The sequence below is a fragment of the Colletotrichum scovillei genome (assembly GCF_011075155.1).
Source record: "Colletotrichum scovillei strain TJNH1 chromosome Unknown Contig00002, whole genome shotgun sequence".
In the NCBI taxonomy this organism is placed as follows: Eukaryota; Fungi; Ascomycota; class Sordariomycetes; order Glomerellales; family Glomerellaceae; genus Colletotrichum; species Colletotrichum scovillei.
Genome location: NW_023336260.1, coordinates 3,214,791 through 3,241,587, shown reverse-complemented (window position 1 = coordinate 3,241,587; position 26,797 = coordinate 3,214,791). Strand labels below are relative to the sequence as shown.

The 26,797-nt window shown below is 51.9% G+C and overlaps 10 protein-coding genes across 10 annotated transcripts; 6 read left to right on the top strand and 4 right to left on the bottom strand.

Annotated features, from left to right (window-relative positions):
* Nucleotides 1–491: 491 nt before the first annotated feature.
* On the top strand, nucleotides 492–1,866 carry HER10_EVM0006981 (uncharacterized protein; the record flags this gene model as incomplete). The annotated part of the gene is made up of 4 exons (XM_035476549.1): nucleotides 492–771; nucleotides 827–1,125; nucleotides 1,201–1,373; nucleotides 1,431–1,866. The coding sequence occupies 4 exons, from the start codon at nucleotides 492–494 to the stop codon at nucleotides 1,864–1,866; spliced, it is 1,188 nt and encodes a 395-aa protein (XP_035337326.1).
* A 606-nt stretch (nucleotides 1,867–2,472) lies between these two features.
* Nucleotides 2,473–3,264, top strand: HER10_EVM0011367 (uncharacterized protein; the record flags this gene model as incomplete). The annotated part of the gene is made up of 2 exons (XM_035480800.1): nucleotides 2,473–2,629; nucleotides 2,744–3,264. 2 exons carry the CDS (start codon nucleotides 2,473–2,475, stop codon nucleotides 3,262–3,264), a joined length of 678 nt encoding a protein of 225 aa, XP_035337708.1.
* A 104-nt stretch (nucleotides 3,265–3,368) lies between these two features.
* Nucleotides 3,369–4,400, bottom strand: HER10_EVM0012225 (fructose-1-6-bisphosphatase; the record flags this gene model as incomplete). The annotated part of the gene is made up of 1 exon (XM_035481623.1): nucleotides 3,369–4,400. Exon 1 carries the CDS (start codon nucleotides 4,371–4,373, stop codon nucleotides 3,369–3,371), a length of 1,005 nt encoding a protein of 334 aa, XP_035337774.1. The 5' UTR covers nucleotides 4,374–4,400.
* Nucleotides 4,401–4,812: 412 nt separating this feature from the next.
* On the bottom strand, nucleotides 4,813–6,683 carry HER10_EVM0009769 (high-affinity nicotinic acid transporter; the record flags this gene model as incomplete). Its single annotated transcript, XM_035479245.1, has 5 exons — nucleotides 4,813–5,311; nucleotides 5,374–5,982; nucleotides 6,040–6,200; nucleotides 6,270–6,386; nucleotides 6,447–6,683. 5 exons carry the CDS (start codon nucleotides 6,681–6,683, stop codon nucleotides 4,813–4,815), a joined length of 1,623 nt encoding a protein of 540 aa, XP_035337568.1.
* A 767-nt stretch (nucleotides 6,684–7,450) lies between these two features.
* HER10_EVM0011366 (uncharacterized protein) lies at nucleotides 7,451–9,244 on the top strand (the record flags this gene model as incomplete). The annotated part of the gene is made up of 6 exons (XM_035480799.1): nucleotides 7,451–7,689; nucleotides 7,749–7,815; nucleotides 7,892–8,065; nucleotides 8,119–8,189; nucleotides 8,245–8,424; nucleotides 8,485–9,244. 6 exons carry the CDS (start codon nucleotides 7,451–7,453, stop codon nucleotides 9,242–9,244), a joined length of 1,491 nt encoding a protein of 496 aa, XP_035337707.1.
* Nucleotides 9,245–10,912: 1,668 nt separating this feature from the next.
* HER10_EVM0003670 (glycosyl hydrolase family 3 N terminal domain-containing protein) lies at nucleotides 10,913–12,820 on the top strand (the record flags this gene model as incomplete). The annotated part of the gene is made up of 1 exon (XM_035473336.1): nucleotides 10,913–12,820. One exon carries the CDS (start codon nucleotides 10,913–10,915, stop codon nucleotides 12,818–12,820), a length of 1,908 nt encoding a protein of 635 aa, XP_035337075.1.
* A 217-nt stretch (nucleotides 12,821–13,037) lies between these two features.
* On the bottom strand, nucleotides 13,038–15,034 carry HER10_EVM0003323 (uncharacterized protein; the record flags this gene model as incomplete). The annotated part of the gene is made up of 1 exon (XM_035473003.1): nucleotides 13,038–15,034. The coding sequence occupies exon 1, from the start codon at nucleotides 14,637–14,639 to the stop codon at nucleotides 13,038–13,040; it is 1,602 nt and encodes a 533-aa protein (XP_035337046.1). The 5' UTR covers nucleotides 14,640–15,034.
* Nucleotides 15,035–17,091: 2,057 nt separating this feature from the next.
* Nucleotides 17,092–18,165, bottom strand: HER10_EVM0007795 (uncharacterized protein; the record flags this gene model as incomplete). Its single annotated transcript, XM_035477339.1, has 2 exons — nucleotides 17,092–17,972; nucleotides 18,039–18,165. The coding sequence occupies 2 exons, from the start codon at nucleotides 18,163–18,165 to the stop codon at nucleotides 17,092–17,094; spliced, it is 1,008 nt and encodes a 335-aa protein (XP_035337390.1).
* A 4,230-nt stretch (nucleotides 18,166–22,395) lies between these two features.
* HER10_EVM0012849 (pectate lyase L) lies at nucleotides 22,396–23,721 on the top strand (the record flags this gene model as incomplete). The annotated part of the gene is made up of 3 exons (XM_035482229.1): nucleotides 22,396–23,051; nucleotides 23,109–23,172; nucleotides 23,233–23,721. The coding sequence occupies 3 exons, from the start codon at nucleotides 22,396–22,398 to the stop codon at nucleotides 23,719–23,721; spliced, it is 1,209 nt and encodes a 402-aa protein (XP_035337824.1).
* Nucleotides 23,722–24,718: 997 nt separating this feature from the next.
* On the top strand, nucleotides 24,719–26,302 carry HER10_EVM0007697 (uncharacterized protein). Its single transcript, XM_035477243.1, has 2 exons — nucleotides 24,719–25,233; nucleotides 25,302–26,302. Exons 1-2 carry the CDS (start codon nucleotides 24,970–24,972, stop codon nucleotides 25,980–25,982), a joined length of 945 nt encoding a protein of 314 aa, XP_035337385.1. The 5' UTR covers nucleotides 24,719–24,969; the 3' UTR covers nucleotides 25,983–26,302.
* The last annotated feature ends 495 nt before the right edge of the window (nucleotides 26,303–26,797 follow it).

Here is a 26,797-nt window from a genome sequence, read left to right as displayed (position 1 = left end):
CGAGGCTAAGAACGCTAGCCAAGGCATCTCGAAGGCGGGGTCAACCTTTGCGAGTTTCCACTATCATGGAAGTCGAGGCTCTGAATGACGTACGGCGTCCGCGGACAACCTCATGGCGACCCCGCATGTCTGTTTGCTTGCGGTCCCGGCTGCTTCGGCCGGCAGTCCGAACGCAGGATGGTATTCACTACTAGTCTGTCTAAGCCATCCCACATCCGATGAACACCAATCACATCTTGCATAACTGTTGCTTACTTCTTTCAATGGGTATCAGCGGGGCATCGGCCGAACATCGCTAAAATTAGAAGTTCAAGAACACTGGGCTTTGGACGATGGAGTTGCGATGGGCCTCTCGGCCCCCGAGATGTTGATCATGGAGGTGCTTTGTCTGATGGAGTCCAGCTTAATTACGAGCAAAGTTCTGCCTCACACCAAATACTTGTTGAAGAAGCAGTTTCTAGCCATTGACAAGAGCAACAAAGAAGTTCAACATGCAGAGCACCCTTCCAGCATCGTGGTATCGTGAGCCAGGCTTCTATCAACTGGAGAGACGCGCTATCTTCAGTAAATCATGGATTCTAGTCTCACATGTTCACCAATTCAGTGAGCCAGGCAAATACGCTCGCTATGAGATGGCCGGTTACCCCTTTTTCATTATCAAAGACCGTGCCGGGAATATCAATGCGTTCCTTAACATTTGCCGCCACAGAGCGTTTCCAATTGTTCATGAGAATGAAGGAAAGGCATTTGTGCTGTCTTGCAAATATCATGGTATGCGCTCTAATTTAGCCTCTGACTCCGAGTTACAGTACTCACGCCATGGCAGGGTGGTCTTACAGCATGAATGGCAACTTGGCCAAGGCGCCTCGATTCGACCAGGTCGAGGACTTTGACAAAAGCGAGTATGAACTCTACAAGGTGCACAGCCATATCGATAGTCTAGGGTTCTTCTGGATCAACCTAGACGCAGCCGAAAAGCCGACGCTTAGCTGGGAGGAACAATTTGGCGGTGTTGACGAACAGCCCCGGCTAAAGAACTTCGACATGAGCAACTACGAGTACGACCACACTTGGTCAATGGAAGGGAAATTCAATTGGAAAACATTGATTGAGAATTACAATGAGGTTTGTGCAATCAACTCCGACCTGTATAATTGGTGAGTCTCAGACTTTGTGACTGATTCTGTGGGGATCCTGTAGTGTTACCATTGCCCGACAGCTCACCCTGGCCTCGCACCCTTCTTCAAGGGCAATAAACAGATGAACTATGGTCTCAATAAGTACTGGGTTGAACACCTCGGTGCAAAAGGAGAGCAACGTGCCAGCTCTGTCAGTCCTACATACATGTTTCCCAACGCTTCGGTCACTCTCACGTGAGTTAAAGTCATTCCCATGTGTGCTTAAGCAGGCTGAGCTAATTTGGTCTCTAGGCCTGTATTCTTCTACATGATGTCAATCGTACCCACATCTGCCACAACGAGCTTGATGCGGTACGAAGTCTATCGGTCGAAAACGGCGACTCCAGAAGAGTTGAAAGAAAAGCTGGACTTCTTCAGCCAAGTTGAGTCAGAGGACAAATGGCTAGCCAACGGATCGCAGTCCAATCTCAATAGTGATACCTACACAACTGGGCCATTTCACCCTGATGTGGAGGAAGCGGTTGTTTATGTCATTGGAAAGGTCAAGGGGCTTCTGCATGACCATGTAGCCGAGGAGAGAAAGCGTGGGTCGGAATGGTGGCCGGCTCGCAGAGGCCCTGTTCAAGCGACGAGATCATCCGCCGAAGAGGATGAGGCGTTCTGTCGGGGTGTGTGTTCGAGCTCTAGCATGAACGACAAAGCTGTACCCGAGGGCTTAGCGTGGTAGTTTGTCTTCAATAGTTCAGTTTGATTCTTAGGACCTCAAAGATCTGAATGAGCGATCAATTGAGACGCTCAAAACACTGTATATTTCACATGAGCTGATCACCTGGGCCGCGATGAAAGCTAGATATCCTGACAGTTATTAGTTATTGAGCTAACAGGCAGATACCACCATACCGTTGTAATCATCATGAAAGTTATTTGGTGGGGGCCTACGCTCGCGCAGATGCAGGAGAATAGTTGGTAACAGTAATTTGACGTTCGGCATATAACGGAGGCCGATGTTAATTGCATTAGTAATGTGGTGGGCGCGTTCGCGTCCAGGGCAATTTAGTGCAGCTCACCAGACCCTATCGCGTCCTACGGCTCGGTGGTTGACTAGCTCCGTACTATTGGAAAGTACTGGAATTCCAGTCTAATCCCAAAGGCACTCTAGTTCAATACTTGGCAATTGGAAAAAGACGAGTCAGTGGTGATAAATAGGGCAAATGACGCATCATACTTTAAGACGATGGCCTGTCGACGATATAATCAACATTGAAACATATCAGTAACTCCTGCTAACTCAATTACCATTCATTCCACGTTCAACTGGGCCTCAACTATCATCATGGCCGGCTTCACTTCCACACTCCCCCGCACACTTCTATCTCCATCTCTATACTCACATGTACACAATGTTTGGTTTCAAGGCGTAGCACCTCATGCCAAGGTTGCCTCACGAGAAGCAATGACGCGCTGGTTCGGCCAGGGGTCGCCGGAAGACCGTCGAGCCTTTGACGACACCTGCACGAAAGAGTTCGCGGCCGCTCTAGAGTCTATCGGTCCCGAGAAGTTCCCTCTTCCGCCTTCGAACAACTTTTCAGAGGAGTCTGCCGCAGCCGAAAACATTGCAGGTCCATTGATGCAAAGCATCAACACCTCGGACGGAGAAACCAAAAGCATGCAGACACTTGCACTCGTTCTCCTGCTCGATCAAATGCCCCGAAACATATTCAGGACACGCCAGGCCGTCATCTACACGCATTACGATCGGCTTGCACGGGCAGTCCTCCGCAGCCTCATGAGTGCTGAATCGCGCCCTGACATGCACCCCTCGCTCCGGTTGGCGCCGGCGCGGCGAATGTGGTTTTATATGCCGCTAATGCACTCCGAACATGTTGAAGACCACGAGACATATATCAAAGTTGTCAGCGAGATGCAAGAGGAGTTTCGACAGCAGGGGGACAAACAGAGCGAGGACTATATCGGAGACAGCCTGGAGTTCGAGAAGAAGCATAAGCATCTGATCGAGCGGTTTGGGAGGTATCCGCACCGTAATGCGCAGCTGGGCAGATCGATGACGAAAGAAGAGGAGGAATATCTTCGAAGCGGAGGAGAGCACTTCGGAACCGCAGCGTAATAAGACGGGAGAGTTGGCCGAATGTGTGTTTGTAGCTGTATATAGGTAGATAAGGCATGCATGTAAGAATATCTCAATCCTTATACATCTGCTATGACCCCATCTCATCCGAGAAGAACCTGCTTAACAATCCTCACCTCCTCCGTCGTGCCGCAGATGAGACCTGCCCTACCATCGCAATCCTTTTGAATCTTTTCAAGCAGTGGCCTGCCATTCGTGGGGTCAATGGCTTGGCCACCCGCGCACTCCATGATCAGAGCGATAGGGTAAAGCTCGTAGAGGAATCTGAGCTTGGGAAGAACACCGGGCGTAACAGGCATTACATAGACGCCATGACCCTTGACAAGCGCATGCACAATGTCGGGTACGAGACCACCGCAGTACCGCAGCGTGTACTTCTCCTTGATGAACCGCGTAATGAGAGCGCTGTACCTCTCATCATCCGCCGCGTGCCGGAGGTTCGCGGGCGCAAAGTACCGCGTCTTAAAGGGTGCGTCGGCCAACTTGACGACCGACCGAATGACCTCGCAGTCTGTCACACCGTTCGGGCCGTACCCGATCTCAAAGCAAGCGGAGTCGGCGCCGGGGATCCGCACGGCGACAATGGCGGTAGTCCGGGGTCCGATGACACCAATAATGGCCGCAATCTGCTTCTCAACTGGTGACTGGCCCACCGCGGTCCGCCCATCCCAGATGCCGACGATTGTTCCGACCGTCCAGTTTGGCGCGATGATGGAGCTGCCGTCGAGGGGATCGAAAGCGACGGTGTACTCTTCTGAGGTTGCAGGGATCTCGTTTGCACCAGCGCTCGCTTGTGGCCTCGCAGGCTTCTCGACCGGGTCCTCCTCACTGCTTGCGGTCTGGATCGAGGGGCATTTCGCAATAGCTTCGCGCATTACGTTCTCGGAGAGCACGTCGACGTTGAGCTGGTCGTCACCAAAGGCGTTTGCTGTCCCAGCAAGTGAGACGTGCTGGGATGCCTGCAGCGTCTTCGCGATGCCGGAAATGGCGTCGAGGATTGCCGGGATTACATCGCTGCGAAGAGACGAGCGGTCCCCTTGCGGAATCACCTTCTCCAAGAGCTGCGCAAGAGCTGGCGATGCCGACATGACTGGTTGTGAACTTGGTATGTGAGGCCCCTCAGAAAGTGTTGAGTCAGGACCGAAGTGAGTTATTTTAGGATCAGTGAAGTTGCGAGAATTTACGTTACGGCGTGGCCCCCCCCACACATTCTCGACGGGTTCTCCCTTGATCCACCAATCTCACACTTTTGGCATCAAACTCAAACTCACAACTACTTGACGCAACGTACTTGCGCATTAATCGAGACGTCATGAGCTCTAGAATCCTGAAAAGCTTTGTCTGCTGATTATATTTGCACCGAGCTACAGGTCCGCTCGTCTTGAGATGCTGCAGTGTCTTCAGTAAGATGCTTTGTTGAGATATTGAATCGATCTGTCAGCAAAAGATAGAGCTCATCTCTTATCGCGCACTTTGTCACTCCGCGGCTGTGATTCGCTAATGATTCTCTACGAGAAGAGCAAATCACTAAGCTTGCGAGCTTTCCTCACCATAGTCTCCCCCCTGCCGTTTGAATCCATCGTAAAACCGCCTTTCCTCAAATACCCGTATATCATCATCGAAGTTAACTTTGCCAAGTTTTCGCGCCTTCAATATCTTCCTTCTCACCCTCATCACATCATACTCCGTGTTCCGGGTCAACCACCAAGTCCATAGGTTGGCGACAAAAGAGGCGATAGTTGTCGCCGCTGCTATCGCGAAGCTTGTTTTGTAACCATTGTATGCGAACTTTGACTGGAACAGCTGCGGCCCAATGACGCCGCCTAGCTGGGCTATACCCGATTGAAGACCAAGCGTGAAGGCTGTCCCCGTAGAACCAGAGAGTGTGGCAGATCTCCAGGCCCAGAAGGGAATGAAGTATGACTGGTAGAACAAAGTTCCCAAGATGCAAGAGATGTAGATACCATACCGATTGGTGATCGTAAAGAAGAGAACGAAGCATACAACCATGCCGGACATAAGAATCCTGAATTTCTTGTCAGTGACCAACACCCCATGCGCTCACTTTGAGTCTCGAGGGGAACTCACATGATGTAGGCTGGCCGGACGATGCACGCTCTCGACATGAACCACGCAGAAAATATTAAGCCCACGATGGCAGCAAAGGCAGGAGGCATATTCAACAGTTGATTCCTCGGCAACCCCACAAAGCCAAGATTGGTAACAATTGTGGGCAAGTACCACGTCAACGCGTATCCTCCAATGTTGATGAGCGTCTGCGACAGCATGAACGACCAAATCAATGGTGTTCGCAAGACTGCCCAAATCTCTTTGCCGGCAAAATCGGGGTCGTTCGTCAGCGGCGCATTCTCCGGCAACCTGGCTTCTACAAACTCTTGTTCCCTCTCTGTCAGGAAGCGGCTGCTGCGCGGTGACTTGGGGTAATCTGGCAACAGCCGAAACACCACACCAGAGAAGACGATGGTAGCCAGTCCTTCAAGAAGGTATACCCATCTCCAAGCACTGATACCACGAATCCCGTTCATGTAGCTGATACCATAGCATAGAAGCGATCCGATGATGCCTGCCAGGTTGGACATGGCAAAGAACCAGGTCACTGGTTTGCCTATCTCATCTGTGCGGTACCAGCTAGACAGCTGGGCCATGATACCCGGAAACATTCCAGCTTCGAACATCCTGGGATGTAGTCAGCACGCTTTTGGTCTAAACATCATACAGGCACTCGAGACTCACCCAAGCAGGAATCGCATAGCATAAAGCTGATGCCGATTCTGAGCTGCAGCTTGGCATGCCGTGATGATTCCCCAGGTGAGGAAAATACGGGACTGCCAAAGATGCGGACTCATGCGCTTCAGTAGAAGATTGCTGGGCGCTTCGAAGATGATGTAGGCAATCTAGCCTTGTTAGCGTTTCATGACGATTATTCAAGTTGCTTCTTAAGACTGGGCAGTGCAGTTACTTACACCGTAGATGGATCCAACCCAATTGTATTGATCAGACGTCATGTCGAGCTCTTTCATGATGTTCCGGGACTCTCCTGCCTGCAATACCCGGACATTTGCAGCATTGGTTTGGTCAATCTGGAAATTCGTTAGTACGATGAGTCGAACGGCTTCAGCCAATCTCCAGGATTGCTTTACCTGCTTGATCATGAACATCACGCCGATGAGAAGCAGGAAGGCCTTGTCAACTTTGTTGATGACAGACCTTTCCTCTTTCGCAGAAAACGTCGAAAGAAACGCCGCTCGAGCCTCTGGGTCATCTCGCAAGTTATCAACATTGGCTCGAGCCACAGCTGCGTTGGCTTGCTGCTTCCGGCTCGCGGCCGTTGCATCGTGGTCAATCCGGACTTCTTCGGGCTGTATCGGCGCGCTCATCATGAAACCGGCGATCACTGTTACAAACCATCATAGTACTTGGGGGCCAGCTTCAAATGGAAGTGGTCTTTTAAATCAAGTAACTGATTGGTGCCGACATCCAATACCCGATGCCGGCAATTCTCACCATCTGCATCTCTGTATCGAGTTCCTTATCAGTGGGGATCTAGGGGAATATGTATGATGTGCTCGAAGGTGATATGGCGATATAATGCTTGGGTTGTGATGAGCTTGTACAAAATGCTTCTGGCTTGTCGCTGCATCTGCACATTATTCGCTGAAGCGCGCCGAGAACTGATGGCGGAATCATGGCCCACCCTTCCATCATCTGCAGGATTCTTGTGTACCAACCCAACGACGTTGTGTTCGCGGGGCTAGTCCGGCTAATATCCGAGTCTTTCTAACACATCTTCAGCATTTCTCGCTGGTCGGGAACATACACAAACCGGCGAGGAAATGTTTCCCCAAGTCCGATAAAGGAGTCCGACAACCTCATAGAGGGGGATTAAGGTAGCATCTCTCGGAAAATATCCGTAGGATTTCCGCACGCAACATGCAGATAAGATGACGCCACAGGGGCATGGATGTTATAAACTACAGGCACTTGCTTGGGACCGACTTTATTGTGACAGCAAGGGTCAAGCAAGTCTTAACTAAAGCTAGGCCGAAATCAAGCATACGTACAGCGACCTTCCTTCGGCCCTGACAATTGGTTGTACAACATCGAACTTTACTTTTGTTGACAGTTTTGAACAGCCGCAGTAGCTATGGCTTCTTCAAAGAGTCCAGACGGCGTTACAAGTGCCAAGCCTCAAAAGCAAATTCTTCTGAATGCCTTCGACATGTTCACTGTAGGACACTTGTCCTTTGGCCAATGGCGTAACCCCAAAGACAGAGCCAAAGACAAACGCCGCGATCTCACTTATTGGACAGACCTTGCAAAGCTCCTCGACAAGGGGGGATTTGTGGGCTTGTTTTTGGCCGATACTTTTGGACCATACGACACGTAAGCGTCATCTCATCCTCTGCATCGGCGAACATCATCGTTGCTAACATGGCTTGCAGGTACAAGGGGAGCGCAGAACCGTCGGTTCGAACGGGCGCTCAATGGCCCATGGCCGACCCTGTCATCGTGGGTATAACCTCGGCAGCGATGTCTTCATCGCGTGCCCTGCAATATGCACCGCATATAACTAACATCAAATCAGCCTGTTTCCGCAATGGCTGCTGTCACCAAAAATCTTGGTTTTGCCATCACGACGTCAACTTCATACGAGCAGGCATACGTGGTTGCAAAACGCTTTAGCACCCTTGACCACCTAACAAAGGGACGGTTTGGATGGAACATAGTCACGAGCTGGAAAGAATCAGCTTCCAAGGCTGTAAGCTTCTCATTTAGGTGCTCTCATGGTATGTATCTAACGCGAGACATCAGGTTGGCCTCCCGTTGGTCGAACACGACACCCGTTATTCAAATGCCGACGAATACTTGAGAGTTCTTTACAAGTAAGATTGAACTCGCTGGGAATATTGACTCAACATGTTGACGAGATCCTTGCAGATTATGGGAGGGGTCTTGGTCAGATACCGCATTGGTAGAAGACGCAGAGAAAGGCACATACTCGGATTACTCTCAGATTCGTCCCATCCATCATCATGGAAAGTTCCACGTCGACGCACCCTTCCTGACAGACCCTTCTCCCCAACGTACGCCCGTGCTTTTCCAAGCCGGCACATCTCCGTAAGCTTCCCCTACTTGTCTTTCAGAATATTGGAAGTATAAGCTGACCATTTCTCAAAGCGCGGGTATCAAGTTTGGATCAACCCACGCTGAAGGCATCTTCGTTGCCGGTCTCTCCCCACATGTTGTAGCACCAAGAGTCAAGGCCATCCGCGAAGGCGCCATCGCCGCAGGACGAGACCCCTACTCCGTCAAAGTCTTCGCCATGATTACCCCGATTATCGGCAAAGATGAAGAGGATGCCAAAAGAAAGTACGAAGAAGCCCTCAAGTACGTCCTCATCGAAGGTGGCCTTGCCCAATTCTCCGCGACTACAGGCATCGATGTTTCTCAGTTCGACCTTGACCACGAACTCACCGAGGCGGACGTTGCGAGCCACCTTCAGCGTATTCACTCGTCGCTATACAACTTGCGTTATCGCGGTGATGATGTGCCAAAGTTGACGCCCCGAAACCTGGGTACGGTCACGGCAATCGGTGGGAACGGGGCTATGCCGGTTGGTACCGCGGCGCAGGTTGCGGATGTATTCCAGGAGTGGGTGGATATTGCCGACGTTGATGGATTCAACATCGGCTACGTTGTAACGCCTGGCAGCTTTGAAGATGCTGTCGAGTACCTCGTCCCAGAGCTCCGTAGCAGAGGGTTATTGCCGGCGGCGATTCCCGAGGACGAGCCGGCTCCCACTTTCAGAGAGCAAATCTACGGTCTTGGACAAAAGGGGTTGAGGGCTGACCACCCGGGATTCAAGTACAAGTACGATACCTACGAAGAGACTGTCGCCAGGGAAGATGCTGCCAAAGCTGCAACGGTGGAACAATGAAGATAGCTGAGAGCTGTCAGTTAGGAAGGAATTTTAACAGGAGTTAGCCTTCACGAGCCGCATAGTTTTTAGCCCAAAAGCTTGTACCTATTCAGAGTTACGTCATGTTTCTCATGAACCAAAGTATCCATGCCGAGACAGTCTTTCCTTGCACAGTCAGTAGTCTTGCTCGATTGCCACCCCGAATAATTTAGCTAACGATAACTTGATGTCATTGCTGGCCATCTCAAGAAATTGATGCCATCGAATGTGTCACTCATTATGATTTTCTCTGAAAATAGGAAAATGTTTTCCTGCCGCCCGCATCATCTAAATCTTATCACGAACTGCTCCATGCAGCAGCACCAAGTAGCTCATCGATGGCTACAATTCGGCCGCTTGGTGTGAAGCGCGTCCGACCCCGGCGTGGGGCCGGATCCCCCACCGGAAGCACATCAACGTGGTCATCGAAGACATCCAGCCTTAATCGGGAAGCAGTAGGCACGCTCGCAAGCGGTGAACCCACGGTAGATGTTGCCAAGACTCAAACATGTGCCGAACGTGGATCCGTCAAGGTAGGATTGACAGGTGACCACCGACCTGGTTCAGCAAAAACTCGACTGCTCCCCGCAATCCCCGCATCATCCAACTCGGTCACGACACCACCATCGGGACAAAGCAACGACTCACAAACACCTCTTCGGATCCAGCGCCATGGCTAGAGGTTCATCCATGGTCCAGGTTGCAATAATTGGGGCTTCGAGGATCTAGTCGACCCCGCCAGGCTAGAGGTAGGGCCGACTCAGACCCCAGACTTGGAATTCATCAGCACAGATCCATGCCACCATTCCCAATTATCACTCTTGCGATGTGTCTAAGTGGATGCTGCGGGGTGTCCGGGGTCTCCGCACCAATTCAATTGGATCGACGACCCGAATATATTCCGGCGTCCAGCTTCGAGACCATCTCGATCGATAGAATCAACGCCACCCACCTTCCGGCTCGATGGGATGAACCTCCTGGGTTGTCTAGCTCAAGTCTATCTGGATAAGCTTAACAACCTTATGCAACGTGGATGAAGAATCAATTCTTAGCTCAAAACGCACAGGCTCTCAAGCTCAACAGGCTAGCTACTTCATCATAGCCGTGATTAAGAAAAGGAATACAGCTTGAAATCACACTAGAATCTGATAAGTCTAGGAACCATCAACGCCGACTTGTAACAACCGGGATTACCAGCGCTCCAGCTTTTGTGGGATCGCTAAGTATCGTAGACTCGATTGTGCCATTCGCTGATCTCGCTTTAGCTTAGCGCTCTGGATGTATCCTAAGCCGCGGAGTTCTCTCCTGACAGCAAAGTGTGACATCGTCACCTCACGCAGCTGGAACCCCTCATCCGCCACACAGCAGAGCCCCATACCAGTTTTATTGACCGATACAAGACCGTTAGATAGCGTGCCAAGACAAATATCGCATTACCCCCATACCTACACGGTTCGTTGTCCGAGGTGGCATCTACTGCCAAGTCGATCCCATCTCGACGATGTCCGCCTGCCGTTACAGTCCGGCAAAATGCCATGATAAATACCCCTCTGGCACTTTCCACAATCTGATGGGGGAAGTCTCATGACTATGAGTCTTAGGCCCAATTCCACATCTTGGACCTTCTCCTTTCCGACCTGAGCCGCCATGAAGCTCAACGTGGCAACACTTGCTCTCACCGGCCTCGTCCTACAAGCCAATTGCGCATCAACCTCCTCACCAAAACAACAATGGCTAGCCCGCCAAGATGCCGCAGAATCTCTCCCACTCTACAAAAACTCATCTTACTGCGTCGACGCACGTGTTGAAGACCTTATCCAACGGATGACGGTTGAAGAGAAAGCCGGCCAGCTGTTCCAAACTCAACTCTACCAAGGCCCCAATGGCACACTCGACCCTGGCAACGTCACGGCCCGCCGCAACAGCACCGATAACATGATTGGCGAGAAGTTCATGACGCACTTCAACCTTGTCGGCGACATCACGGACGCGAAGCAGGTTGCAGAGTTTGTCAACCTCGTTCAGCAGCGTGCTCTGGAGACGCGTCTGGGTATCCCCGTGACCCTTTCTACCGACCCTCGGCACCACTTCACAGAGAATATCGGCACTGGTTTCCAGGCTGGTGTCTTCTCACAATGGCCCGAGACACTTGGTCTGGCTGCTTTGAGGGATCCCGAGCTGGTCAGAAAGTTCGCCGAGGTCGCTCGAGAGGAGTACATTGCCGTCGGCATCCGAGCTGCGCTGCATCCCCAAGTTGACCTTGCTACCGAGCCACGATGGGCACGCCTGGGCAACACCTGGGGCGAGAACGCGACCTTGACAAGCGAGCTCATTGTCGAGTATATCAAAGGCTTCCAAGGCAGGGAGATTGGTCCTCACAGCGTGACCACAGTGACCAAGCACTTCCCGGGCGGCGGCCCCATGGAAAATGGCGAAGACTCACACTTCACATACGGCAAGAATCAGACATATCCCGGAAACAACTTCGAGTACCACCTCACTCCCTTCAGGGCGGCGATCGCAGCCGGCGCGAGGCAGATGATGCCGTACTACTCTCGCCCCATCGGCCTGTCTGATAACTCAACCGATTATGAGCCAGTCGGCTTCTCCTTCAACAAGCAAATCGTCACAGACCTACTCAGAAACCAACTCGGCTTCGAAGGTATCGTTGTAACCGATTGGGGTCTCATTACTGATACGGTGATCCGCGGCCAAGACATGCCGGCACGCGCATGGGGCCTCGAGAACACGACCGAGCTGCAGCGCGCAGCTCGCATCCTCGATGCTGGATGTGACCAGTTTGGTGGCGAGCAGCGTACCGAGCTCATTATCCAGCTGGTAGACGAAGGCATCGTGTCCGAAGACCGCCTTGACGTCTCCGTCAGACGTCTCCTTCGCGAAAAGTTTCTCCTCGGGCTCTTCGACAACCCCTTCGTTGATCCCGAGGCCGCAACGAGAGTTGTTGGCAACGACTACTTCCTTCGGCTGGGCAACGATGCCCAGCGCAGAGCCTACACCCTTCTTACCAACAAGGATGAACTCCTCCCTTTGAAACACATCAGCACAGAAACTAAGTTCTATATCGAGGGTTTCAACACCACGTTCCTCGAGGCACGCAACTTGACGGTCGTCAAGACACCGGAAGAGGCGGACTATGCTCTGCTCCGCCTTGATGCCCCGTATGAGCCTCGTCCAGGCGGCTTCGAAGCAGCGTATCACGCCGGCTCGCTCGAGTACTCGGACGAGGAGAAGGCGCGCCAGGCCGCGATCTATGCGGCCGTGCCCACCGTCGTCGACGTGATCCTAGACCGTCCTGCTGCGATACCCGAGGTGTTTGACGCCGCTTCTGCGGTGTTGGGCAGCTACGGGAGTGGCAGCGAAGCTTTCTTGGATGTGATCTTCGGGTTGAGCAAGCCTGACGGCAAGTTGCCTTTCGATCTCCCACGATCACAGCAGGCTGTGGAGGATGCGATGGAGGATGTGCCCTATGATACGGTTGATCCTGTCTTTAGGTTTGGACATGGGCTGCGCTATGCCGATAAGTGTTCGCTATGATGACGAGCGATATGTGGCTCGACTCTTGATGTCCTTTGTCAGCGAGTAGTAGCGGTAGTTACCAGGAATGAGGGATGTGAGAGGAGCAGTAGTCATGACTATTAATGATTGATGAGACCGGATTTCTGAGAAAGTATGTTCAGATGGTCGCATTCACGCATGAAGATTAATGTTAAATGTGCTTTTGAACAATAAAAAGGGGGAATCTTTGATTTTTCTATACCAATTCAAGTCTATCATCAACATCCTTCGCTGCCTCAATGCTCCTCTTCAAGACGCTGGTCTCTGGTCCGCTGAGCTCTCTCGCGTTCATGCCAACCATGCAACTCATATCCTTCTTCCTCGCCCCCTTGACCCATTGTTGGTCAATCATCCAGTGTGTCGGCACGGCAAACTCGTTCGGATCGTCCATCTTGTTCTTCAACAGCCCACCGTTATACCACAACAAGTTATCCACCTCGTCCACGTGCGCAATCACGAAGCTGCACACCTGCGTCATCTCGGTCTGCACTCCGCTAAACGGCTTCCGCCAGCCGACCATACCGCCATAGTGTCGCGAGAAGCTGTACGTCGAGCCCGTAGCCTCGAGGCCGATCCAGTACGTCTCCTTATCGCCGTATGTGATCCTGTATGTCCACGAGTTGCGCACGGCGTGCGTGTTCTGCCACGCCGTGTGCAGTAGGCCCATGAGTACATTCAGCCGGCCCTTGTTGAGCACCACGATACCAGAGTCGCCCTCCTCGGCGTACTTCTCCGTCCAAACAAGAGACTTTTGCAGCTCCTCGCTCGGGTGCTTGATCATCTCGTGGAACCATTCGTGTCTCTCGGGGAACTGATCTTTCCAGAGCAGTCGGTCGTGGAAGAGAAGCGCGCCCTTTTCTTGGTAATTGCGCTGTTGGAAGAGCTGCTCGGGTTTCTGCAGGAAGACGACATCCGCATCCAGGAGTATAACTTCCTCGAATCGGCTGCCGAGCGCCGCAAACGGCTTAATTGCCCATCCTCCCTCGGTCAACTTCAGTGTCGTGTCGTTGAAGACGGTCAAAATGTCCAAAAATTCAATGCGTCCGCCATCGCCCTCGGCAGCTTGCACAAGCGTGTCGCGATCCTCCTCCGATAAGTCTTCCTCGCCGGCGTAAACAATCTGAATGGGCAGCGTAGTCTGCAAAACGCGCGTCAAGGACGCAACCAAATGGCACGCAAATCGCAGTGTGCCGTGTCCCGTCGGAATGACGATACCGGCATTCCTCGGCACGTACTCCGGCTTCTCTTTGCCGGACCCGGCGGCGCCGGTGCCGCCTACGCCCAATTGCTGTGCCGGGGCCCGCGGGGGCGCACGATCAGCGGCAGCGCCCCCCATAAACCTTCGCCTGAGATCGGCCAGAGGCGTCTGGCTGTGGATGTCCCTCGGCGGAGATTGCAAATAAGGGAACAGGGATGCGGCGACTCGCTCGACCTGCGCGTCGAGAAACTGTCTCTCGGCCCCCACAACCCGCAGGCCGTCGGTGCGGCCGCCCTCCTTCTCCTCGAGCGCCTCGATCCACGAGCGCAGCACCTTTGTGCGCTCACCCAGCTCTCCAAAGACTTTCTTGTACGGCGGGCCGAGGGGGTAGTCGACGAAATATTGTGCCGTCGCGTTGATGGCGTCGAGGTTGAGACCGGACGTTTTTGAGGTGCGGAAGCTGAAGTTGGCTGATGTGAAGGGTGTGATCGCGCCGTGGAATCGGAGGAGGTAGACGACGCAGAGGGTGACGAAGGCCGCGCCGGCGATGATTGGCGTCGACTGACCGCCGTATCGCGGTGATACTAGGAGACGAACCATCCTTGACACCCTTTCACATTCCCTTCTTATTCTTCTTCTCTCTCTCAAAGTCGTATTAGCAGTTGTCGATTCTTTTTTGCAGCAAAAGAGCTCGCGATAGAATTCAGAAGCTGAGTCTTCTCCCCGCGTCTTGACTGCCTGGGCCCGCGGCCTTTTAAACAGCCAAGACCTTCAAGCTGTGCTTCCATTTTTGGGGTGTTGGGACCGGTGCTAGCCCAAAGCTTATTATGCCGATATTCCTTACTCCCGCGTCAACCCAGACTCAGCTTAATCTATCTGACTGGCGACACTTGCGCAGCTTTCACCCCGGCTCGCGTGTTCCGAGATCAGAGATATCTGCGTCCCGTCCGCCAGTCACAGGCAAAGCCGCAAAATGATGCCAGCGGCCGGTCAAACCAACAAGCATAGCCCATCCCCTTTGCCGTTAGGACCAACGGCGGGTGGGCAGGGCACACAGGGCCACGCCAGCAGGTCTCAGCCATTGGAACTCGACTCGTCGTCTCATTGCGAATCCCTCTAGGGCTGGGCTTTCCAGCGTGGAGGGCTTGGAGGGGACAAGTCCAGGGACGCCCCTGGACCCCAAGCTACCGGGACGAACACGCGTCTTGGATAAAGCATGGGCCCACGTCCAAAGCCCACAGGGTCCAGGCCACGAATCAACCCCCCCGCATTCCGAAAGGCTTCGAACCCCTTTTTTTCTTTCGTCTCTTCTTAGATCAATGATGAAATGGCATGTCAGATATATCAGCCGGCCATTAACCTCGCATTTATATGCCGTACATCCGTGACAGCGTTCTGAGTCTTTGGGTTTCATACTTGCCTTGATCGTTATCTTCCCTACACCTCTTCGAACGGCTCAATGGTTGGTGATTGATAGATGATGTGGTCTCCGCCAAAACTAGCTGTCGCATCCGAATCGACACTGTGACAGCGCTGGAATTCAGCTTCAAGGGCCACGACAGGGCGTTGGGCTCATTTGAAGCTCAAGGTATTTGATCTCACGCCAATTGGGCGGTCAGTCCTGCTCATCTCATTTGATTCGAAACTCGTTGATCAGCTCGTACTCGAAGCGATGAGCCTTTCATTTTGGTTCGACCTGCTATTCCAGGCAAAGTGGCTTGTCAGCTGAAATTCCGAATCGAGCCTTCAGGGGGGGATGCTGTCGGGCTTCGATCACGAAATGGTGCTAGCGCCAAGAAAAGGACATTAGCGCCAACGATCGCTGCTTACCTCAATTACTTCATGCTCATGGGTCTTGCCAGTGGGATGACTGACTCGTACTTCGTGGCTGACCAGCAAAAGAAAGCTCTCTGGCGCAACAATATTTTGTCAAAATCGAAGCATCTCGATATCCAAAGCTGACAAAGAAAGTTGACTTTGAAGCACGCGACTCTCTTGCGGGTAAGACAATTGAAGCCACGCAAATAGAAGTTCAGATGGACACGGCTAATCGAAACGGAGAGCCCAACTGAAAGCCTGTTATGTGACTTGACATTTAACTCTGCGCCTTAATGCCTAGCCACACACGTGACTCTAACGCTGAAATCCGAGGTCTCATGGCCAGCGGGAGCTGCGTTCTGTCCATGGAAACACCTCACCTTAAGCAGGCATGATGAGTTAGGTACTTACAAACAGGCTGCTTTGTTAGAGACACGTCTCAGGGGCAAGTAGGTTCCGGTATGAACATCGAGAGAAACATACACCAGATTCACGACGGTGAAATTCAGTCTATCGCGCATCAACTGGACGCAATCACCATCGATTCTGGCGCGAAATTATCCGCATTTACATGCATGTTCTGGCTCCAGTCGTCGCTGCTGGACTTTGGCTTTCCAGCTGCCAAATGGCTCAAGCTTAGCTCGACCATTTGCTGTCTATTGAACACACGTCGAGCTCCAGGCCTATGACGTGCCCAAATTCAAGCGGACGCGGATCGATGACTTGGAGTATCAGTAAAAAGGGGCCAGTGTCGTGCTCACGTTGCTCTGGCTCGTGTAGGAAGCAAACTTAAGAAAGACATCATCCTTCGGTGTGTGGGGTGGGTTCTGACGAGGGAGATACTCGTATTGCCAAGGAGACAATTCGCATTTACGCAGAATGGTTCTCTGAGTATCTCGAATGCGTATGTCAATTCTTGGAAGAGCTCAAGTACCCGTTTTGATGCCTTAAGTAGCCGTCAACATCCATGTGAGAGCAAACTTCAGGGGTCGTGCCAAATCACCTCTCGACCTTCCTTCCGAAGCCTATGATAAAGGCTCATCTCAACAGAGCCAAGTAAGAGCTTGCGAACGCGAGATGACGCAGGTGCCCCCATATGCTGGCCTAGCGTCAATCCTCCTTCACCCCATGCTGCTCTGCATCGGCATATCCCACGATACGGCCGGTCCTCCAAGTATCAGTACCCAGGAAGTCCACCTCTCGTATGATGTATCTGCCAACGCAATCCGAACATCTAAGCAGAACAGGAACAGGAAGGAGAAGGGGCATTGAAATAGGGACTCTGCTTCTTCGCGGCCTCGTCAATCTCATCCAGGGTGGCTTGCAAGTTGTGCCCCTTGGCAGTCGCCTCGTCGAGAAGCTTGATACGGCCAAAATCGAGCCTGATACACTCTTGAATAAGCTTGATCTCCCCGCTCCAATTGTGCAAGCCGATGTTGCAGAACTTGCGGACCTGCTCCAGGTGTTGCTTCATCGAGTTGTTGCTGATCTCAGCGATCTTCCGGAACACGGTAATTCCCTCGGACAAGTCCTTCAGCGTATCGACAGTTATCTCGCGCGCCTCCTGGTTGTTTTGAAAGGCTGTGTTGAGGGTGGTGGCAGCGAAGTTGCGGGCGGCGTCCAGCTCGTTCTCCTGGTCGACGATCTTCAGCTGATACTTCTCGGCGTTCTCGGTCTCCACATAAAGCGCGTCAGTCAGTAGCTGTGACTCCTGGTCGGATTCTTCAAGCTCCTTCGTGAGTTCAGCGATCTTGTGCCTGCCGGCCTCAAGCTCCTTCGTGAGTTCAGCGATCTTGTGCTTGCCGGCCTCAAGCTCCTTCGTGAGTTCAGCGATCTTGTGCTTGCCGGCCTCAAGCTCCTTCGTGAGCTCAGCGATCTTGTGCTTGTCGGCTTCAAGCTCCTTCGTGAGCTCAGCGATCTTGTGCTTGTCAGCCTCATGCTTCTTCGTGAGCTCAGCGATCTTGTGCTTGCCGGCCTCATGCTTCTTCGTGAGCTCAGCGATCTTGCGATTGTCGGCCTCGCGCTCTCCCAAGAGCTTGACGATTTTCTGCTTGGACTCCTCGACCTCAGTAATCAAGTCGGCGTTTCTCTCCTTCAGCTCCTGAATCTTCTTTGCTAAATTTCGATTGATTTAGTGACATTGTTTGGGTAGAATATTGAGAAGTCAGAAAGATGACATACCAGCCTGACGAGCAGCCTTATTGCCGATTATGGTCGGGATGATCTCGAGGATGATCATGGCGCCAAAGGGGATCAAGATGGCGATCAAGACCGTCTGGATGACCTGCTTGAAGACGTGATACTCCATTGTAAGTGACAGGTCTTGCAGTTGGTGTTGAAGTTGTTTCGGTAATTCGGACTTCCGTAGCGTTTGATGTGATGATGGTGTTTCTGACTGGAAGCAAGAGTGTGGTGTGTGTTGGAGGAAAGCAGATCCAGCAGAAAAGCGATGTTGACAGCTCGAGTGACCCTTCTTTTTTGCTTCCTTCCTGAAAGATCGTGGGATAGGTAGGGTTTGATGGCAGCGGGAACATGTGATTCCCTGTTTCCCAAAAGGCGGGTGCTACTGAGTGATGAGCCTATTATTGCTGTGGAAGCCTCCGGAAGACAGCACAAGGCCTCACGCTCGTCCGTTGAGTCTCAATACGGGGAAAGTAGAGCTCTTTCAGGGGTTGGGTGTATAGAACAACAGGCAGACAAGCAACGATTGACAATAATAAAGGGAAGTGGGCTTCAGGAGTCGCTTCGGTAGAGGATACTTCTGCCTATGATAGAGAAACTTTCTTCAAGAGCATTCGTCTTATGATCCATTCTACGGCATTTTCTGAACGAGCCTAGTACAATGTTGTAGAAATCCAGGAAAGTATCAGAAATTGTCTCGAGGAGACGGTGAAGACAGGTCGATTCTCGCATCGAGAGCAATTATTTGAGTACTTTGGCGTCTCTAGAAAATATGGATGAGCTGTATCATGGCCCCTTAGGGTCAAATTTTCCTTCTATTCCCCATTGGAAGACGATAAATGGTTCATGTGTGTAAGATTGAGCAAACACGGCCTGGGTATCTCAAGGACTCGTGAAACCAGTGCCAGGCTCTTTTGATCGTAGCAAGAAAGAGTGGGCATGTGTATGTCATGTTATTGCTTCTGTGCTGATTGATTCTATGATCGCTGTTTCTTGACGCTTTCCTATGCTCAATGCCCTCTTTCCGCCCTGAAGGTGGAAGGATTATCACAAGTTCCTGTAGAGCATCATCTACTGATCCATTTCACGATCCTTGCTATGTCTTCAATGTCTTCACCCCTATTGCTAGGGCCGGAATCCTCGTCTGCCTTCCCGATGATCTTAGCACGTAGCTTCCGGAGCTCCTCCAAACCCTTCTCAACATCGGCCTTCATATTCTCCATCTCGCCTTTTTTTTCTCTAGGTCGGCCCTCATCTGCCTCACCTCCTCTTTACCCTTCTCAATCGCCTTTTCCTCTCGATCGATCCGTTCGCCCTTGTGCATAAAAAGGTTCCAAGCGTTCGTCTTAGCTTTTTCGAACTCGCGACACTCGCGTAGAATTTCTTCGCGGAGAATCGCTTCTACTTCTAGGAAGACTTGATAGGCGACGAGGGCTTTCACACAGGCTCTCCCTGTTATTTCAGCTGATCAGCAACGCCTCAATGACGGAATGAGCATTTGGCAGTATTCAGAGGGTACATACCAATACGGCGCTCCAATAGGTTATGTCTGCACCACTTGGAGATGTCTTGGACGAGAAGAACGAGGAGCATCGCTCCGCCGACGCTCGCCAAGAAATACCAGACTTCCTGAATCTCGTTGACCGTAGCGTCGTTGCCCATTTTGGCTCGTCCTGATTGCTATCTGTAGTACTGGGTCAGGGGTTTCAGTCGAGGTCGCGGTGCAGTGGCTGGTAGATTTAGCAATGATCGTCACTGATAGCTTGATGATTAATAGAGAAGTTGAAGAAGATGATGGGGTTGGGTAGTTGGAAGTGTTGGTGGGATTGTGAAGGACCAGGCGGGATTGTTCCATCTTCAGGAAGACCTTCGTTCCTTCACCTTGTTAAGAACCTGTAGCCACGGAAAGTTCTGGGTGCGATAGTTCAGGCTCCTACCTTCCAATGCATTGTGGAAATCCCAAGGCGGGTGTACGTAGATACAAGGGTACATCGAGACATGGTCTCGGGCAGAAGATGGAAGGAACACCCGGTGATGGCTTCAACAGTAGAACCTTGCTTAACATTTCCTTCACAAAGCTTATCCTAGGCAAGGTATAAAATCCTTTCATTAGTGGTCCTTGTCTAGAAGTCTGAATAAAGAGACAGGACAGTACAGCTCTTCCATGGCCAAGGTAACGCCGAGGGTTACAGACAAACTGTAAATGGCTATGGAATACCACAGATATAATGTCAATCTATCATGAATCAGTGTTCATAATCATAGGTAGTCTCATGCAAAATGTAATATCTACCGCACTTCATTACTCTGCAGCACACGTATACGCCATGCTGAATACACACATCCGGACTTCCACGGCCTAACAGGAACTAGTGCTATTGAACGTAAACTGCCCTTCTTTGGTAATTTCTAAAGATGCTATCTTGGTAAAGTTTTCGCCGGATATTGTCGCTGTTGGTGGTGGCGACACCACGACTAAGGCCATCACATTCATCACACCCTTGTGTGGTTTCTGAGATGGACAAGTGTTTGGAAGAGTCCACTTTGGTAAACTGCACAGTATCGATAAGTCCATCCATCTATATCGATAGCAGTGCTAGAGAGTACGAGCTATAATGTGGGCTGTGCTCGCTCGTGTGTGGGGGGAGAATTGAGACATCATTGCCATCAAGAACCGCCGAGATGCAACTGTGTTGACAATGACTTTTGCAAATGAAATACAACATACACATAAGCCCTTGTAATCAGATTTGCTTCTCTTGATCACACTGAAAATGATTTCGCAGGCGTCATCTGGCTCTGCTTAGGACATTTTATCAGTCTTAAGAGATAGTTACCAAGTACCTACTGTTCCGAGTCCGAGCTTCTCATTGGACAAACTTAGAAAACCGAGAGCTTTGCCTGGGGAAAAGGGTCAGCTGGCAGTCTGTGGTATGATCGAAAAAAATTGGGAACTATGACTTATGATTGACTTGTCTGGAGTATTAGGAAAGTTTCCGAGACAAAGGTACATAAGCTCGATACATTGACCCAGCGAATCACTCTCCCGCTTTCAGACTCAATGTGTCCACTTTGTCTTATAGGTATCTAGTTTGCAAGCTCCGAAAATCAGTTGTAAGATGTGTGAGATGCCAGTTGCAAAGAATTAAGGAGGCTCGGACCGAAGCTGGACTATGAGGCGGGATAGTCGGACCCGAAGCCATGGTAACTCATCCTGCTGCGAGAACCACCGACAATGCCGCTGACTACTCAGTAACAGAGTACTTGGACTACTCCATACCAAGCATCCAATCTCCCGGGTCGGTGGGCGGGTGAGGTTCATCCGAGTCATGAGCCAAGCATGGATGCCAATGGGCCTTACCCAGCGACAGAAAGCTTAAACTTAGGGCTGTTTAGAATATATTGCAGCAACTGTCCGTCGTTTTCGTCGCTTTTGGAGTCGGAGAGATCACTATTCTAGAAACATCCTCCGCAATTCGATAAATGCGTTGGCTGAGCCTCACTTCTGAGTGTACTTCGAGTGTCATGGCCCCGGACTTAGGTAGTTGCGTGTTATCCGCAGGCTGGTTGATGCAGTAGTGACGCCGCGCCAGTAACATGAAGCTTGAAGAACGTCAGGTAATTCGAAGACACCCCCTTACCACCGCCGGACATAATCGCTTTCCCAGCCATAGTATATGGGCCCAGATCTAGACTCTTGAATCAGCCTTTGACCCCGTCATGAACTCAAAATAATTTCGCGATAGCGGAGGCGGAGTCTATTGGGGCTGACGAACTCCCACCGGGAGTCCGGGACCACTGCCTATTCCTCGACCACACCAAAAGAATGCAAATGTTCTGCTGGTGCGTGGCCCATCTTGGCGTAATAGCGCCATCTCGCACCAATTTTATACCTTGGGTAGGGGTGACCCATCATTATAGTTAATTGAGCTCCAGCACCACCAAAACAAGCTAGGCCACTTCGTGGGCAGGAAATTTTCAGGTGCCGTCCCTATTCTGCGAGTCAACGACTCCTGAATCCACGCTATGTGAGCAGACTGAGCGAAAGTTGCAAAAAAGTTTCTTAAAGAGTACCAAGACTTTCTTAATGTGTTGTTCCTGCTGACCCAAAGTGCCAAGATGGATCCATCTCCGTGGTATCATAATCTGCCTGAACCGGAGCCGATTGCGACAATGAAGCCATGCCCACACTGCATTCTATAAATCATCACCAGCGCCATGCTCTCTCTCTGCCCGCGATATGATAGAAGTAGTTGATTATACCGTTCTCTCTCACCCACATTCTTTTGTGTGATTCGCAAACCCAACTTTTACACTCTTTTTCAAAGTACATAAAAAAACACATTCTTTTTTCACAATGTTGGTCATCCCAACAATACTCTCCTGCCTCTCCCTGGCCCAGGCGGCCAACATCTTCGTTTCCCCCAAGGGCGTAGCGGCCCCGGACGGCTCCCAAGCCAAGCCCTTCTCCGACATCCAAGCCGCCGTCAATATCTCCCAGCCGGGCGACGTCATCATCCTCCGCGGCGGCACCTACGACCTCCTCAAGAACATCAACATCACCGTCAACGGCACCGCCGCCGCTCCCATCACCCTGCACGCCGCCAAGGACGAGGAGGTCATCATCGACGGCGAGGGTCTGCCGGATACCCCTGCCCCCGTCGGCGCTTCCGTGCCGGGCCGGAACCGTGGTGTGCTCCACGTCGAGCGCGTGCAGTACTGGAACTTTGCTCGTCTTACCTTTACGCACGGCGCGTACGGCGTGTACGTGAAGGATTCGAGCAACTTGCGTTTCAACCAGATTGTTACCCGCGAGAACTACGAGAGCGGTTTCCACATGCAGGGTGCCCTGTCTAACAACGTTATCTCGTACCTTGATTCGTATGGTAACCGTGATCCGAGAAACAATGGCGAGAACGCCGATGGTCTTGCTATCAAGGAGGGCAAGGGCGAGGGCAATATTGTTGTTGGAAGCAGATTCTGGGATAACTCTGACGATGGTGTCGATTTCTGGTAAGCCCTTCGATGTGCGTTGATATCTTTATGATGCATGAGCTGACAGTATCGCAGGGAGTTCCACTCCAAGTTGACCATCAAGGACAGCATCGCGTGGGGCAACGGCTTCAACCGCTGGGTAAGTCAACGTCAAGCTCAAAGCCGATCCTCACTACACCGTTCTAACAAACCACCCCAGGACATCCCCGACTTCACCGGCAACGGCAACGGCTTCAAGCTAGGCGGCGGCAGCGCAGGCGACATCCTCCCCGCCGCCCGCGACGTCATCAACTGCATCGCCTTCGGCAACAAGGCCAACGGCTTCACCGACAACTCCCAGACGGGCGCCTTCGCCATCGAGGACAACACCTCGTGGATGAACGGCAAGACGGGCTTCCGCAGCGTCAACGCCACGGGCGTCCTCAAGCGCAACGTCGCCGCCCTCAACAACCCCGAGGCCCTCGCCAACGCCACCTACTTTGGCCAGGCGACGCTGCGGGAGCGCCAGACGTCCGTCGGCAACTCGTGGGATGTCTTGGGCGCGGCTGCGCTGACGAACGCGAGCTTCAAGAGCGTCGATATCAGCCTCGTTTCTGGCGCGCGCGGCAAGAATGGAAAGATTGTGCCGAGCGACTTTTTGGTGCTTGCTGATGGGTCCAAGATGGGTGCTACCACCAACTGGAAATAAGCAGAGCTTGATGTAGATGGGCTTTTTTTTCTAGTTAAGCGGACCTAGTTCGTCTGATAGTTGCAGTGGCCTTCGTGACTCTTAGGAAACCAAAATTTTAAGCTGACATATATCTACTTTTCGCAAGCTTGAACGGAATGGAGGTCGTTTTCGTGATGATCAGTCTACCTTATAGACAGACCGGGTCAGACTCTGCCGTCCTCCTTTCGTGAATTCTCATGCGTGAAGCCATTTTGCTGGACAGTGTGACAGCGAACTGTGAAGACCATCCCGCCTCAACACTTGCTCGCTAGTCCACCACGATTCCGTCGGCAACAGACAACGTCAGTAAATACACCTTCAGTTTTATCCAAGGCTCATTCTGTTTCCAATTTTTCGATCGGGTGCATCGTGAGGAAATCGGACAATAATGGTGCGGCTGATGAGGATTAATACGCTGCTTGTTGACGCTCTGAGTGGCGATAGTGCCGATGTATCGAGGTCATTCAGCAGTCTAAGGGATGGGATGCCATCATATTTACTAGAATGTGCGCATACCAGTCAGCCCTGAACTTTGTCGCACGCAGTCAAGACCTCTTGAATCTTGATGGGTGTTCGACTTATTCCTAGTGGCCAAGCTAGAAAGCCTCACAACTTAGCCTTCATCTTGCGCCAGACTCACGACCCATCCGCCAAGTGTGGCACACATCTCCGCTACCAACCCCACAGCAAGCGCTGTTGAGCCGACACGTCGGCCGTGTAGCGGGGGCCGGGACACGGGGCGGACCACGGGCGACAAATGAGAAAGAACGTTGCTCTCCGCTCCGGAATCGGAACTCTGACAAAAAAAAAAAAAAGGGTAATGACGGAAGGAAAGTGGGATGCGAGCCTGATTTTCAACGTGGGATGTCACCCAGGTGCCACAGAAATAGAAGCGAAGGGAAGATGCTTGATACGACTGTTGAGAATAGGGGTGTGCGTGACGTAATGAGCATGTCAAGCTCGGCACTCCCCTGCCAAGCAAAGTCTCCGGGCGTCGTGATCAATGTGCGAGGTGTGCGGTGATGTGATCATGCGCGTCATGTCACGATCTGACCTTAGCTTATCTGCACCTTAAACCCTTAAACTCTCTACTAACGCACTCTTGATCCATCTCGAGCAGATTACCGATAGATTGGATTGAAGAGATCATTATCTAGCTTCTACTCCATTGTACACCTCCATTTCGTCCGATACAGCGTCTCACTTATTATCGAAGAACCTCACATAATGAAGTGCATCGGCATCTTCCCTGGCTCGGGAGGTCTAGGTGGCAGCACCTACGATTACCTCTTGAAACTTCTTCCCAGCGACCACATCATCCTCATCAACCGTCATCCGGAACGAGTTCCCCAAGAACACATCAAGAACGGCCTCCGCGCACGCAAGGCGTCATACGAGTCGAGCCCCTCCGATCTTGAGGCTGCGTTTGCCGGCATCGAGGTGCTCTTCCTCATTTCCTACCCAAGTCATGTGCACGAGTACCGCAAAAAGGTGAGGAACAAAGTGTTGAAGTTGAAGTTGTCGCATCACCAGACGGGTGGCCTAACACACATTCGCAGGTTCAACTACCAGTCGTCGATGCAGCTCGTCGCGCAGGCGTGAAACACCTTTTTTACAGCTCCCTAGCCTTCGGCGCCGACCTACAAGATGAATCCGTAGCGGAGGTAATGCAGGCCCACCTCTCGACGGAGCGCCACCTAGCCTCCGTCGCGGCCTCGGACCCTGGCTTCACATACACATCCATCCGCGAGGGTCTCTACTCAGAATCGTACCCAATCTACACATCCTTCTTCGACATCAACTCTCCCTCCGCCTCGAATGAGATCCTCATCCCGCACGACGGCACCGGCCCGGGCGTGGCATGGGCGAAGCGCAGCGAGTTGGGAGAGGCGACAGCGAAACTTATCGCGCAGTATTCCTGGGACCCGGACCAATTCCCTCACGTCAATAAAAAGGTCCTACTTACCGGTCCGCGGGTCTGGTCTCTTGAGGAGACGGTGAGGGTACTTAGGCGGACTGTCGGGAGGGACGTGAGGATCCGCGAGGTGAGCGTGGATGAGTACGTGAAGCTGCCGCAGGTTTTGGCGAAGTTCGGGTCGGTGGAGAAGGCGAGGACGTGGGCGACGGCGTGGGAGGCGATTCGGGCGGGGGAGACTTCTGTTGTCTCAGAGACGTTGAAGGAGATTATCGGGCGGGATCCGGAGGAGTTTGATGTCACGATACAGAGGTTGAAGCAATAATGAGGGTAGGGAGGTGGTCTGGAGTGATTCTTTCGATGACCTAAGATGGGATGACAGATGCGCATGGCTTTGCGAGCGTCATGTGGGCTGCGACAAATGGCTAGCCGTTCCCGAATATCGACTCTGGGATTGCCGTGGCCACGGGGTGGAGGGGATCGCGCACAGGACTTTGGACGGACATTTCTGTGCGGCGTTTCGTCGAGCCAAGTGCAAGCCAGGTGATTGTCGGACAACACAGAGACTGAGGCTGGGGGTAAGAAAGGCTTGGCCTTGGGCTTGAAGGGAAGAGAAGGATACAGAGAGGAGGGTAGAGGAGGGCACTGGATTCCTCGGATGATTTTCGGCGCGAGCGGCCTACAAGGGCTAACTCAATGTTGCAGAAATTCAACAACGGGCGATTGGTTTAGTGGTATAATGACCGCTTAGCATGCGGTAGGTCCTGGGTTCGATTCCCAGATCGTCCAATGTTTTTGACTCGGAACTCTATTCTGGGGTTTGTCTTTTTGGTGCTACCCTCATCAGCGGTCGGTCGCATTGCAAGCTTGCTTTGCCTTGTTATGTACTCATTAGTTGTATTAGAATCAGTGGATTATGAATATTCGTATATGAAGGTAGTTGATTATGATTAAATACATGTACCGTAGTGCGCATCTTCCGTCACTGTGGATAGCTTGCGCAAGGTGAGATGGCAAAGGGTCCAGTAACGCCGTGAAGAGAGCGTCGTCGGGATGATATCTTTTTAGAAAACTTCTCGCACTGAGGCTTACTCTTTTACGAAGGAAATGGCTACCGAAGCCATTCAAGCTGTCCAGTCG